Below are 16168 nucleotides of genomic sequence, written 5' to 3' on the forward strand. Positions count from 1 at the left end.
TTGGAGAAAGGATCAAGTGTTTAAAATAAACCTGGACTTCGCTGATAAAATTCCTAAGACCAACTCAGTATTTTGAACACGCATCAGTCCTAACCGAAGATTTAGGCTCTAGTTTCTATACTAGAGCTAATCTTTCTTACCTCTGGAAATTGTACAACTTGGCACAACAAATTGTACCTCTGTGGCAAGACATCACGTTACCATTCAGACTCTCTTGACTTTTATCTCAAAAGTTATTCATACATCACTAGTCTCTCAATAATTTGCAAGTTATGGTACACCACTGTTACAATTCTGTCTTCCAACAAACAAAGGGTTAGTTTAAACTAGAAAACTGTTCTCCCTATGCCCTAAACGTATGCCAAGACACGACCGGTGCCTGCAGCGATGACAGTGCGGAAGGATTGAAGACAGAAAGGATGTTTGTACAAGTAGATGCCCTACCCCGGGACCGAGGCGTGGACACCGACAACCAAACAAATAGTTGACGTTGACACTGCTCCATCCTCCAACTCCGGACGTCTTTGACTTTGCTCGACGGCTCACTTCAAATAGGATAATATTTAGCCTCCTGCCGGGGAGTGGAGCGTGCCCATAGCCACTCCTCGCCAAAGGGGAAGTGTCTTGACACACTCACTGTATGAGTTCACTAATTAAATTTGTTGTATCTAAAGTAAAAGTCTTTCCAAAAGTCAAATAATATATATACAAATATGAATTTTTGATAAATCCCTTAAAATGCGGTAAAGCGGAAGATGAATTTTATGAGTAAATGAAGTTGCGATCGTTAAGGCGAGGTTCAAGAGCACGTGGTTTATTTCATCCCCTGTTATAGCAGTATCAGTGGCTGGGAGATATGGTTTTTGACATCAACATACAGCTGGATGTCACATTTCAACACAAATGAAATGTCATTTTGTTAATAAATATAAATGAAACACAATAGATCATTGGCCTAACGTGTTTGGATAGACAATAAACTGTAACTACTTAAAATTACTGTAAACATTCCAGAAAAGGTCCTAAAGTTTTAATTCGAACATTTTTATTCAAATAAAGTAGTTACTTACGATAATTAATATTTTTTACAGTGGAAGCAAGAGAATAATCGTTTCGATATAGGGAAGTTGCGAACGCCTAAGCCGGTTGAGGGTAAAATTGAGTCCGTTCTAAACATACAAACCTTAATTTGTTTGTGTTTGTTTATCCCCTCAACTTAAAAGTGTTTTTTCAGGGGAGTACAGACAATCACTCGAGAGGGGACTGTCGCGATCTGTGGGGTGGGGGGTGGGTGAACCCTTTTTGATGTGTTTTCCTGCGAAGGGTTCGACTTGATCAGAAGAGAGTAATGGAGTGGGATGGGGCTTGGGGGGGACGATTGAATTTCCTGGTTAAGTCCACGTTCATGGCTGGGAGCAGGGAGAGGGTGAGTGATGTATAAATCTTGTCCAATAGGGAGAGGTCGATAAGCCTCTCTCTCGTAAGGGAGGGGGCGAGGTGGTGTTTTTAATTTAATACTTATTAACATTCTAATGAAAATGTTCTTGATTGAAGTAATGATTATTTTGTCACAATAACATGATTGTATCTATTAAATTCTAATCTTAATACTTAGTATATAATTAATAATTGCAAAATACCCAACAAATTTTAAAATTAAAACTTGACTAAATTTTTATTAATGTAATTTTGCAAAATGAAACGTGTAATTTCTTTAATTAAATTTTTAAAAGCTCTAGAGGAAGCAGACACAAATTTTAATGTTATAAAACAGTTTTTTGATGGCATTATTGTTTGAATACAAAAGTATGTAAGAAGGTTTGTGATAATTAATTTTTCCATGTTTTGTGGCGTTTTAACAAAATAATATAGTATTTAAATATAAACATAATTTTATAAAATAGTGTTTTAAAAAGTAATTAAACCATTTGTTATAGATTTATTATTGCATGAATGTGTATTGTTGTCGTGTTTTCACACCATTTTGATTGCATGCAAATAGTATATAATTTTAATCGATGAATATACAATTTTTTATGAGCATAGATGTGTATAGTTATTCTGAAATATTATGGTATGTACATTTTTATTCAAATACAAAGTTTGTAAATAATACTGTATCATTTGTTTTATAATCCTCTGTGTATGTTCACATTATTTGAAAGCGTTAAAAAATATGAAATACACATTTTTATACTATACTATAGATTGAAATACATTGAGATTTAAAAATGAACGGAAATGTATTGTGCTTGCACTTTACTCACTACTCAGCCTCAGAACCCCCCAGCGTATGTACAAATTACGTACTAAACCATAGCAATAAGCAAGCAACTCGTAAATTTTTTTGAAAATGTTCTTTTATTTCAAAGTGTCTTTACTTTACAAATATACTGTAAACTAAACAATAAATAGTTCCGAATTTCACTTCAAGTTTACTAATTTGTAAATCGTCTGTCTAGCAATTACATTTTCTGTGGACTAAACTCGACGGAAGGCGTAACCTATCCCTACACCTACTTTTACAAATAACAATAGCTACAAACTAGCTATCATAACATTCAAATAAGTTTACAACGTGTCTTAGATTTCCCGCGTTTAATTGAGTCTGACGCCTCTGCTGCGGGCGCACCCCGACTTGCTGACGGACGTATGTCTCTATCTCTCTCTATACTTCCGTCTTCACATCAGCATATGCTAATCCGAACAATCTGCACACAATGTCAATTGCAGTCTGAAAATAATTTGGCCGCCTCACAATAGCAATCAGCATTCCAAGACGATGAACAAGCCGTATTTTGCGCAGACGGTTACCCCTCCCCCCGGCCATCAGTAATGTTCGGGATTTATCTCCTGAGAGCTAAGACACATTAAGTGGCAACTTGGTAGTCCGCTGTACGAAATCAAAAGTTTCAAATTAAATTTCGCTGTTAGAAAACGACAAAATGAGTGATAGATACAGCCGTTGCGTACAATTAGGGAAAAGTGTCCAGTCCCTCAGTTCAATTAGGGTACTGGTGTCCCTGTCACGATTACAATTAGTGAGTATTCAATACGAGGACATACTCTCCTTTCGTAATGGTACCGCGTACAACATGGCCGCCGGGTCTGTTGCAGCACGACGATATCAGACCTGAGCTACTTGTTCTTGCTAATATTCTTGTAGATCTGGAACGGTTCAGTTTACCTAAATATGACTATACACAGTGATAGTATGATAGTAACAATCGTTTGAAATTGTGTAATCGGGAAGATAGTCAAACTGGTTGCTTATACCTAAGAACAATATCTTCTTTGATCGTAACCGAAACTGTCTAGACTCACTCGAAAATCTTCAATTAATTTAAAGGTTACAAATTATAGCCTAAACATTCTAACGGGTTCGGAGTGAACGCGCTCCTTCAGAAAGGGACATTCATTTAAGCTGACTTGGTGGTAATACCAACATTTGCATTGGAGTGTGTAAACTCGTTATAAAATGAAGATGTTAAAAAATCAAGTAATCATATTTTGTCACTTCTAATATTTTTCTTGTTAATCTACCTACTGTTGGTGAAACAAGAGAGGAGACCTTTTATTTTGCTGGTTCCGCCAATCACGGATGTATTCCTGTAGTATCTAGAATGTTTCAGGCACCAGCCGTCACAATGAACTATTTCAGATTCGCGAAAAACTTGTTATTGCAATTAGTAAATCATAAAGCTACAACTTAAAAAATGTGTTGAGAAATTGAAAAATTGAGAAATATTTTGGAAAATTCCAGGTTTCTTCTACTGTATCGCCAGTTGTTAGGGAAATAGTATAAAATTAAGCTCTTCAAAATATTACGTTCCAAATTATTATTGAAATAAAAACAAAGATGTGAAATTTGTATCTAAGTTACCCTACTTTATTACATGTTCCAGCCATTGTTACTGGATAATACATATATATGTTCAACTGATGAGAACTGACTGGGGACAATTTGTCATAACGAGGACTATGGTTATAGCTATGGAGCTATGGTTAGGGTATGTATGATAGATAGGGGAGAATGTAAGTATCTCGCACTGCACCGGAGCGCGGGAAGCCGTCATAAACTGGCGGGAAAGGGGGCGCTTCATTTAGCGCGGTTTTACAGCCTGAGAATGGCGCATAAACCCAGTCATCCTCGACAACCCCTACTCTGAGTCACTTGCGAGGAATATATTCCCTCTTCGTACATATATTTATTGTGGTACATTTGTGATTAATGTTGTCTTTTGGGTGCAACCAGACAGAACATTTTGTCAGGCTATTGCAAATCAAAGTTATGTTTTTCAGTAAAGCACAAGAAGGACAATGAATTACTCAAATCACTGACATCCTTTATTTGAGATAACTATATAATATGCAGCCATTAAGGTAGATTTGTCACCTATCTAAGATCAAACTGCATCTTTGAAGAGTCCAGTATCAACAGTTCAAAGACTGAACTCAGCATTAGTATATTTTAGACCAAACTTTGACTCTGGAAAACTTGAGAACTACCGGTAAACATTTTGGTTTTCCGTATTTTTTTGGTAACATTTAATAGAACCGCATTAAAATGCCATTTCTTGCAAACATATCTTTTGTACACTTTCATGAAGAATTATAGTCATTTCTAATAATATGATGCATACTAGTAAAAATGTATTCATATATATATATATATATATATATATATATATATATATATATATATATATATAATTGAATTGAAATCAGTAATTTTATTGTTACGCATTATTAATCAAACATTATTCTCTGAAACCGAATTCGTGCACATACTTTAAAAAATTTACATCTAGGCTACATCTACAGCTTTAGTTTTGCCTTATGTCTGGTTACGGAAGTTTGGAAAATTTCTGCTTTAAATGCATATCTTCACTTTAAATGCTTACCCTTTGGAGTGATAAACAAGTTTTTGTTGTTCTTGTCTTCAGAGAAGATGACTTTCATGGTTCTACAGTAACCAAAACTGACTGTACCGCTTAGCGGGCAGCGTGGATGGGTTTTTAGTTAAACTAATGGACTCTAGAAGCAAACCTAATGAACTAAGAAATTCGATGTTGACATTGTTCTTGCATTTTGCAGAACATGTTCAAAAGGCCTATAACATTCAAACAAGTAAGTGTTAGATAAGCAAAATCGGCAATATAATTTTACCAATGGAGTTTTGAAACTCGCCTCCCCCACATATTATTGTTGTCAACTAATCTGTATTATTTAAAACAAAGTCTACAATATCTATATTTTGGAAGTAAAATTAACTTCCTTATGATTCGATTTCTCTTAAAAAGACTAACAATGATAGAGACTAGTATAGATAGAGTTTTTAAACACATTTTAAGTCTACTTTCACAGTAACAATATAGACTACTCATTATGACATAAAATGAAACTACCCTTTTTTATTTTTAAAAGCATTTCACGAAGATAATGATTAAGAATTCATGTTTCCATCATTCATAGAGAAGAATTTTAATCATCAATTGTATCCCCTTTCTTAACTCAGCAGTTTTGGAAATTTTATAACTTTTTACCCCAAACTAAACATCCCTCAAAAATAGTCCTGAGTCATCGTGGAATTTATTTCCTGGCCCATTTATTTTCATAACTCGAAGTCCCCTCGATCCTCGATGGCTTCATCGTGGGGACAAAGCGGCCAAGCCCCCCTCTCCGCTCTGCGAGGGTGAGGGGATGTTCATTTTATTAGTGTCGTATCAATTAATCAAATAAAGCGCCGAGGCAGAACCAGGAAGATGTTTCTCCTAAGCCCATGAATAATGTAATATTGTCTTTCCCGCCGTTTCAGGCGTTAAGATGTCCATAATGTTTTCTGGATTAGGCTCTACATTGTTTTACGCGAGGAAATATCCATTTATGGGATTATTACATTCATAATAGCTTATCGTAAAACTGAATTGCAATGTTAGATCATACATTAAATTACTTTAAAACAGTTTAGTAATAAGAAGCTTTTCTCTTTTTACATTACATCCACAATTTGTTGATCTTTGATAACTTTTCTCGAATATAATGCAACATCATAAAAAATAGTATCATATGACTCATTTAAACGTAAATGTTTTTAATAAGATTATGATAATCATAAAGTATGAGTGATTAGAAAACAATAATTAATTATATCCATAACGTTATTCTAAGTGTAGATAGAAGACTGTCACTTTTGAAATCTTTGACCAAAGAAAATATGGGAATGAATCAAGAATACATATAACATAGCATTTCGGATGGATCAAACACTCGATTAACAGTCCTACGTTGTCCTACATCTGCACGTTTTCGTACAAAACCTAACCTGAATATGGACTCGAAAAAGTAAAAATAGGTAGCATGAACTAAATAAATACATTAACGGATTATTTTTAATGACAATACAGTAATTAAAATCGTTGAAGGCATTAAAACAATAACATTTTTTAATCAAAGATAAATTTTTAGGTCCCCTTATTGCGTATAAATTTTTTTTTATGCAAATAATTTCTCAAAACCCAAAAAGGTTCAACAAATTTGAATTGTATTATATTTAAATAATATTGTGTGATCCTTAAGAACACACTGGGATTCAAGTTTGTACCATATATTTTTAAGTATTAAAGTATTGCAAGAAGTAAAAGCTACACTAATTTATTACAGAATGTAACATAATAATAGTAGAATAATACATAGGACAGCATGATATATAGACGGATATTCCGTCTAAATATGTTTTGAATTAAGGGTTCCAAAACGTATGTTTCCTACTGAATGTCAAAATTCTAGTTTTGAACCAACCATCACAACATATTGTATCTCCTACATTATATTTTGGGACGAGATAGTTATTTAATGGATGAACTTATATAATAAATACGTTAAAGTAATTGATTCACTTCGTGACCCTCATATTGTAGATTAAATTTTGTTATTAAATATTCCCTCTCAATTTTGTCCTGGAACTCGTTATCATTCTCCAAATAGTTCCAAATAGTGCGATAAGATTTGTCTACAATGTTGGTAAGTACGGTCATATAAACACGAGTACAGTTATCAAGCGGAAGGCAAAACTCTTAACAATCGACTAGAATTATAAAAATCAGTTACAATAGTTCATAGAGTACTTGCTACTTGTCCAATAGAGGGATCGTGCAGTGTATAGGTATCGGTTGAAGCGATTGAGGTGATAGCCTTTCATCGATGATTTGATTATACTTGGTGAATGGGAGCTTAGAATCTCCTAACAAATTAGTTAGTAAGCTTTAACATTTGTGTTGTGCTGTTGGGTTCAGTGATGTGTTGTATGAAATTAAAATAATGAGAGAATAGGCTTCTTGAGATATGACTTGACGGAGAAATTTGAGAATGGCTATACTGCTGTACTACAAATTCATGGAACTAACGTGACTCGCATAACTTTTATCTAAAGAATCGAAGAAACTTAAGTAAACCCTCAGTAATTTTCTATTTCTTAGTGAAAACTGAACTTCTTCATGGTATTAGATGAAGGGTGCTATTAATAGATCAGACCAAATTGGAATACTCGCAAGCGGTCACGTATCCAACTATCCCGCGCTGTAGAACGGTGTCTGTGATGGCTCGAGACGTTTGTCGGCGCTACAAGCAAAATAGAAATACCATATAAGCACCATGTAAGCGATCTCACAAGCGTCTTTTCAGACCTTCTAGCAAAACCTATCTTTACTACGGTTGGTCCGCCAGTCACTCTTGGTAAAACGCCATCTTCTCTCTTCGTCTCTTCGAGTCAAAGGAGAGAGTGGTTTAACTTTTGTCACACGATTTGCTTTATAGTCATCTTCCAATATCTTATATGTTAAGTAAGTTATTACTCTGTCAGTTTAAGTACGATAGTATTCTATCAGTAAGTTAGTAGTCTCGTGTGTCCAACGCTCCAATAATGCAGCAGGTAACCTCCGAAGTATCCGAGAGTTGTAACGTTCTCTAGATGTTGGGTTTGTTGTTAGCATAAACTTTAAAGGTAACTTCATCTAGACCTGACTAAATTTCCTGCAATTTTTAAATCAACTAAAATGTTTTAACTTCATCATTCAATATCCATACATGACTGATGTAGTTTAGAAACACAGTCAGCAGACCATTTAATAATAAGGGGTTAGCTCAAATTCTATAATATATATATATAATGAAATTTCACCCCAAACACGAACTTGACTATCGGTTCCAATTATCTTCAAAGTATAACAAATTGGAGATACTAAGGATCAACCACCCAGCATTGTTGCGATTCTTTTTGTACATCTCACTGAAGAACACACATTATAGGCCTACATACAAGACGTAATATCTTCCAGCGACCATCACTTATCTCAGAAACTGTATGGATACCATTTAACAATAGTCAAAGGCTGCAAATAATCGTGCATTGCTGCGATTATTTTTGCATATCTCACTGAAGAACACAGACTACAGGCCTACATACAAGGCGTAATATCTTCCAGTGACCATCACTTATCTCGGAAATTGTATGGATACCATTTAACAATAGTCAAAGGCTGAAAATCATCGTGCATTGTTGCGATTCTTTTTGTACATCTTACTGAAGAACACAGACTACAGGCCTACATACAAGGCGTAATATCTTCCAGTGACCATCACTTATCTCGGAAATTGTATGGATACCATTTAACAATAGTCAAAGGCTGAAAATCATCGTGCATTGTTGCGATTCTTTTTGTACATCTCACTGAAAACCACACAATACAGGCCTACATACAAGACGTAATATCTACCAGTGACTATCACTTATCTCAGAACTCCTTAACTATAACTTATCGTTATACTGTATGTTACATATATGGTGATATATAACGAGGGTTAGTTATAGTATTATGTTTATAATGTTGTCTGGTGTTATCTTTTTTGCGCTTATCACCGACTATAACTTTTTAATAACAATATATCAAATTCAACATTTGAATCTTCCTTCAACAGTGTAACAATGACGAGTACACCGAGGGTACCCTCCCATCTCCCCTCTCCCTCAACACTAATAGCTCGTCTCCATCGGTCCATAAGCGTTCTTCAATCATCCAATCTACAAGGCAAGTGGACGTCCAGCGGATGTGTCAGAACTAAATGACTGACAATCGTATAGAATGCTCCCTGCTCCCGCCCTCGCTCCAGTGCGTCTCAGGCCTCCACAGCTCACAAAGATCTCGTACAAGATTTGCTATTTTTATATTCTGTACAAACACGTTTATGGGAATGTTTTTTTATTGAAGAGAGCTCATTTTTAACTATCTCTAAAATATATCACATACAACCCAATTTTTCAAATAGGAACCCCATTTTGTGATTGTTCAATAGAAAGAGAGTAAGTAAGAAGTAATCTATTTTGACAAAGAAAACGGCTTATACTTAATGCTTAAGTTTGGTTTTATAAAATCTAAACAATACATTGTTTAAGATTCAAACTAAAATGTATTAATTTGTAGACAGTTAAAATATAAAGAGTCTAACATTTAATTGAAATATATCTTACTTGAAATCAGTGATTGAATTAAGCTGAAAAAATTCTATATGCATTTTACAAACTTGTCTAAATAGTTTGTGCTTATTTTTAACTTTGAACTCATTATTCTGTAAGCAGAAATCTTTCATGCAAAATTTAAGATCTACACATGAAATCTTTCTCGAGATGTTTAACCACACCACACATTTACAGTTATGTTCATAAGTTAAGTTTCATTTCAGTGTTTCAAATAGGAAATAATAAAAATTCCTGTGAGCTAGGGAGGGTGTTACAACGCAAGGGTGCACTGAAATCAAATCATGCCACTAACTTTTAACAATGACTTTCCATTCAAACATGTTTTTCTTTTTACTCTAAGAACACACAACTTCGCTGAGATTCTCGAGATGTCCTGCGGACTGAAAGAGAGAAAGGCAATCATACAAAAATGATGACGCAAAAATAACGCATTATTGAATTCATTTTGTAGAAATTAACTTTCATGCAAACTTTAAAGTCTATATGTGAAATCTTTCTCGACATATCCTGTCACGTGAAACATTAAGATTGTTTCATTAAATTAGTTTTCATATACTTGTTTGAATAATAAAAGCCTACACACCAATTCACTGCGTTAAACAGTATGGGTTGGTACAGTTAGGATACAAGTTTTAATATGTTACAAGTGTTAATCTGCTATGGGTGCATTGAGTTTGTTTACAAATTTATTTATTCTGCTATTTTCTCGTTGCCAACATGGTAACTCATAAGCTTAATGTAAAAATATTCGCTAACGCTTAGCCAAATAAAAAGTGTTTTTAACTTTAGAGAAAAGCTTCATATAAAATATCAAGTCTATATGTCAGTTTGTTTCGAGATAACGTGCGGACAGATAAACTGATAGACAGGCAAAAATGAAATGTTTCCACCCCTCCAATATCGCATACGTACTTTTAAGTCACAATGTTAAAGAATTTAAATGCATAGAAATGTACTATTGGGTGGAATTTTCATAAAGTTTACCTCCAATGCCAACCTTGTAGAAACCTCACGCTTCCAACCCACGAAGTGCCTTTAGCGTCTGTTTCAGAGCAATCTCACAGTGTTATAACAACAAAAAATGCCCTATAAAAGATTCATAACAATTCATTCGCTTATTGGCTCCCTGCAGACTAGTTGCGGAGACAACCGTAACCGGTTAGCTACTTGCAGTCGGCAATAACCTTGCACTTGCATTTCTGCAATTCTCACACCTGGAGTTTCAATCTCACCTTGGAAAGATATCCTTGTTTGCTAATTGGCAGCCCCGACAAAGGACTACTCACAACATTCCAGTGATATGTCAAAAAATTTCTTCCTACATTTTCCATTTTCTAAAATAAGAATTTTAAGTCATTTCTGATGGCATACAGTAAACATTTAGAACATATTGTCCATCATACACCACTGATATTATCTTACAGGTTAATTTTCTGAAATAAATTTCTAAGTTAAATCTTAATTATTTTTGTTTACTTGTCGTGAATATAAGATCTCGTTCGCCATATCTGATTCCGCATATTTTATTTTATGATTCGAGGAAGGCTATAAATTAGTAGCTATTTTTTTACAATAATAGTTTTAAGGTAGCCTATATCAATTAAAACCTTGTTATAATAAGTTCAGCAACCCCAATTTAGTCACACGTATAAATACTATTATAAATTTTACATGACCTGCAATTGGTTGGTAATTCGGATACCATTACGATGATTCACTATATTGTAACAGAAGAAAAAATAAACAGTAACAAATTTAAAAAAAAATTGCGTTAAAAATAAACTGATAGAACTGAGTATTGAAGGGCCCGGCCCAGCAGAACGTAATGAGAGTCTTATCAACCAATGAAATAAAGTAACTTCATCTCATGTATTACTATGTCACATGAATACATGACGTGATTGCAGTCAGTTTGTTTGCAAATTTGCCCATTCTGTGATTTTCCCGTTGCCATCATGATTACTATAAAACCAATGGAGAAAATACTACGATGTTAGTTGTAGTTTAATTTTAACCTATTGACCCTATAATCAATAAAGTTCTTTATTGTACCAAGTGTAACCTATGTACCAAGTTTCATTGCTCCTAGAATCTTTCTATCGACTGTTATCGCATGTACATATTGACAGACAGACGAACACATATCGCATCGGCTCGACTTAACCAAGGACCTGCTGGGTTCTTAATAGACAAATCCAGTTAGATTCATTATACTCGTATTTAGTAATCCTATACAATCAGGAATTCTTCAAAAGATTTCAGTATGTCTACGTCCAAGTATCTATACAGATTTTTGTTATTTCAAAAATTTAAAAATTACTACAAATAGAGTATTTTTCATGTCTATAATTATGGTGACATTCAAACAAATTTCGATCTCGGGATATAGGGAAGTTAATCTTTTTTAATACCTAATAATTGTTTGCGTAATGCCTTAACAATACAACCTTGTGACCAGCGCAAAAAATAAGATTTAGATATTTTGCATTTTGCAAGAATTATAATTAAACATACGTTTCATACAATATTTGTCCTTATTGAATTAGAATTTGTCACAGGCAAGTGCAAGTGAGTCAAAGTGAGCATAGTAGAAAAAATTTGCAAGATTTAAAAACAGGAATCTGAGACATTGTACTCGTAAGTGCATCAACTGCATCTCAAATCGTCACACGTACAGCGTCGTGTACGTGGATCTCAAGGCGACCAGCTGCGTGGGACGAAACAGGTGTGACAGGGACAGTGATAGTGTGATCAGGTGATCGTGGCTGTGACGGCTGGGGTTGGCACAGTTACCAACCGAACAACATATTATTATCTTTAAGAAACAACTAATTATAATGGCTGTTTACATTTTGAAATCACTGGAACCACTAACGACCCATGGGGTACACTATTATAGGGCCATGTTTCAGTACATGAATTGATTATTTCAAATAGTCTATTAAGAAGAGGTTTAAAGAATGAGTTAGTCGGTACTCACGTGCGGTCAGAAGGGAGAGTAGAAGAAGGAGAGTGTCTCATGTTGCCGTATCCTGAGATCAAACTAAACCCGCAAACATTGACATCACTAAGTGAAATATTATCAATCAGGGAGGTTTCAGGGTTCGCTTTCACCCGGGCATGCGCGAGGGTGGGATAGTCCACTAGCCACCCCTGCCCCCGGCCTTGCCGATCAATAGAAACATTGTACCTTCACTCGAGTTGTTTGTGTCTACGCACTTGTCACTCGGATCAGTCTTATCACAACCACTTCATCCCCGATATCGATGTTTACTTTGATGTTGAAGTATGATCTCCAGTTCTCGGTCGAGAATGTCCGTTATCTCCCGGTGCGTAGTAGGCAGCTCTTGATGAAATCCACGCGGACTTATCGACAAAGAGGCTCGTGGAGGTTATCTGATTCCTTATCGAACTCTGTGCCCTTCGATTCTACTTAGTGTAAGAGTAAGACGCTGATTAGAACTTCAGTGGAAAATTTTGACATTTTTTCGCGTTAAATATCAGATTTGAGTGCAAGTTTTACAAAACATAACTTTATCACTACGTTGTCAGCTGAATTTATCTTATCAGCTGAGCGTTGACGAAGAGTTAATCAGATTTGGACTTAATAATAATACAAAAAACCCAAAAAAACCTTCAGCTTGGGCTTGTTCCAAATTGTGAACCGAATCTCTCACAGAGACGCAACCGAGTTCAAGTTCAATGTGAGTTCGACTGAGCGCACACCGTGTCGTGTCTGTCGCCTCAGACCGTCTGTCTCCAGACTCCGCCCCTCCCTCTCCACCGGACCGGCCGCTGCTGTCACCAATAATGTTTTACAAGTGTTTAGAGAAAAACAATCCTCCGACACCTTATAAAATACCGCGGCTCGTGTTACCCGCTCGCCCCGCTCAACTCTCGCTTTGCCCTTGATTGACACCGAGATAGCCCTTCGCCCGCCTCCCGCGCCTTGCGCATGCCCCGAGTCTGCGCCTGCGCGTTACGACAAAATGACCGCGAAGTGTGAAATACGGCTGCGCGCCTGGCTTCTTTGTTTTGCACGATACGATCATGGGAATTGCGAATTTGCTGTAGGACGGTTGTTAGCGGACACAACATTACAGTCTGGTCGTTTTGCGGACGGGATGTTTCTGGTCGGGTTGCGTGCTGTTTATTTATAAACGAAAGGACAGCCTGATCAACTGCATCATCTTTGAACACTCGTTTTCTTCACTAGTAAACAATAGATTTAACAAAACACACGGTAGTAAATTTACTGATATAAAAGCGATTAGAAACCAAACATTACTACGGAATATCGGTTCACTTGACAACGCCTAGGAATTAATAATACCATCATTGCACGGTTACATTGCTGTATAAAATAATGCAGTCGTTATAGTAATGTTTTGCATTAAACACACATTGACTTTACTGGTACGGCAAGATCAGTAGGTTTTTACGTTTTCATTCCTTCTTTAGCATTCCAGAGCTCTAAAAAATGTCGAATTATACCTTCCTTTATTAAACAAAACATTTGATCAGTAGGAGTTGTTACTTAATTTCTGTACTTAATTTTTTTGTATAACTAATTATTAAGTTTTTTTAGTAAGACAGTAGTAATAACGCCCAATATTGAAAATTGGACCCTTTAAATTATGACCTGTGCTTTTCATAAATGTAAAATATATAATTTAAAAAACATTTATTATAAAATAAACGTTGCTAAATTTGGATTGTTTTGTATTATGCCCTTGACAACAGTCTATTATAATAAAAGAAAAGTTGCTATTTGAAATTTATTACTATCGAATTTGATATGGACGACACTTTTTATACGGTAACTACCTCCCACTATCTTGAATACGCTAGACATTAAGGTAAAATTCATAAACACGACCTAAAACTTAATTTTGCAATATGCAATAATAGAAAAAGCATCTGAATACAGTGCATTTTTTAACCAATTTTTTTATGGGACGTAAGTAGGTACAGTAGTAAATTACAGAGAAAGTTTCAATTTTAATACAATAATTTGCAAGTGGGGTTGGTTGAATTTGGCGGGCAAAATACTAGATAAACAAAAATTGTTGCATTGTATTAATGATCTATTAAGCTGGAATAGCCTGGTTCGGGACCACACGCTTCGACATTCTTCAGATCAAGTTTGGTTCCAGAACCAGACACGAAACCGCAACCACGAGCAGAACCTGCCCTTCAACCACAACCGCCGAATACACCGGAGCTGCCTTCCATTGTTCCAACCGCTTGGTCATAGATTTTCAGCTCTTTACCTTTACCTGAAGAAATGCTCCGGGCTTCCACGGTATCCTGAACACCGATGTGAGACTGTTGCTTTCTTTCTTGTTACTGCAGACGCTCCATCGATTATGCAATGCAATTTTGTTTAATCTAATAAATTGTACATCATGAAATTATTTACCTGTAAAATGTCCACAAAATGTTTTATATACGAAGTTTGGGTTAATGGAAGCTACACTCAAGGGCTATAAATCAGTTCTAAATCCAAAATTAATATCAACCATTTTTCTTTGTATACAAGAGAATACAGAAAGTTTTGTTAAAATCAATACGCAAGGCCATTATGCTCTATTACTAGCTGCTATTATCGATAGTAATTATAGTGATGTTTGAAATTGAGAATTGTGGCGCATAAGCTAATAAATAATAAGATATATTACATATCATCTTTGGATGCGAATGGTCTTGAAGTTTTGAGATCATAATGTGCAAAGATGTGCTAACATTTATCGAAAGTGTTAATGAGTTTCTTACATGAACGTTTTACATTTCTCGAAAGCGTTAATGCGCTTATTACATGAACGTTTTCCTTCACAGGCATTATTGAAAGTGCCCCAACACTTAAGGCAATTAAAACTCGTCTGAAAACGACGTTAATTGCAAACGCATTTTACAGTACAGACGAGTTCACGGGAGACCGCAGAGATGGCGACTGACTGGGTGCTAGAGTGGGACAACTTTTGTGCCTGAGAGGAGTTAATGTGTGAATTGTATGTTAGAAAGGGATTATTAGATGGAAGGGTGTATGGAAAATGTTAGACTAATAATTAAAGCAGTCTATATGACGATTGCCATGTAATGTTAAAGTGTTAATGTAATCAAACATTTAGTATTATTTTTTGGAATCTATTACTCTACATTCAATAATATTGTCAACCAGCTTAACTTTTTTATGTTGGCGGTAACTCAAAAACTGTCATTCTGTAAGTATGAAGGAGTTTAACCTGTTTGAATATTGATAACAATGGATATATATATATATATATATATATATATATATATATATATACAGTGTATATATATATATATATATATATATATATATACATGGCAGACTGTGAAAGCAAAACAAAAAAACCGATTTTACTGACATTTTACTTGGACATTCTTAACGCCTAGCAGGTCTCTAAGATAACGTAACATCCCAGGTCTCTAGATTGTGGAATATTAATTGAAAGACCCTGTTTAATGTAATCAACTGTTTAGAGTAAACATTGTTTTATGATAGCACAACCACATGTTTAATTCTTTTAACCACTATTTTAATGATAATATTTATGTTTCTTAATCCAAACTTAACTGATTACTAAACAGCTGTTGGCACTAATTTAA

General features: G+C 35.1%; 1 protein-coding gene across 1 annotated transcript in view; it reads right to left on the reverse strand.

The window, feature by feature from the left end:
- The window catches only part of LOC124354599 (repulsive guidance molecule A-like), a 127377-nt gene extending 114104 nt beyond the window's left edge, over window positions 1-13273 (reverse strand). The window contains exon 1 of the mRNA XM_046805178.1: window positions 12516-13273. Within this exon, the coding sequence (XP_046661134.1) occupies window positions 12516-12556 (41 nt within the window). The 5' untranslated portion in view covers window positions 12557-13273. The remainder of the gene's footprint in view (window positions 1-12515) is intronic.
- Window positions 13274-16168: the final 2895 nt, after the last annotated feature.

This window comes from Homalodisca vitripennis, chromosome 2 (assembly GCF_021130785.1).
Source record: "Homalodisca vitripennis isolate AUS2020 chromosome 2, UT_GWSS_2.1, whole genome shotgun sequence".
NCBI lineage: Eukaryota > Metazoa > Arthropoda > Insecta > Hemiptera > Cicadellidae > Homalodisca > Homalodisca vitripennis.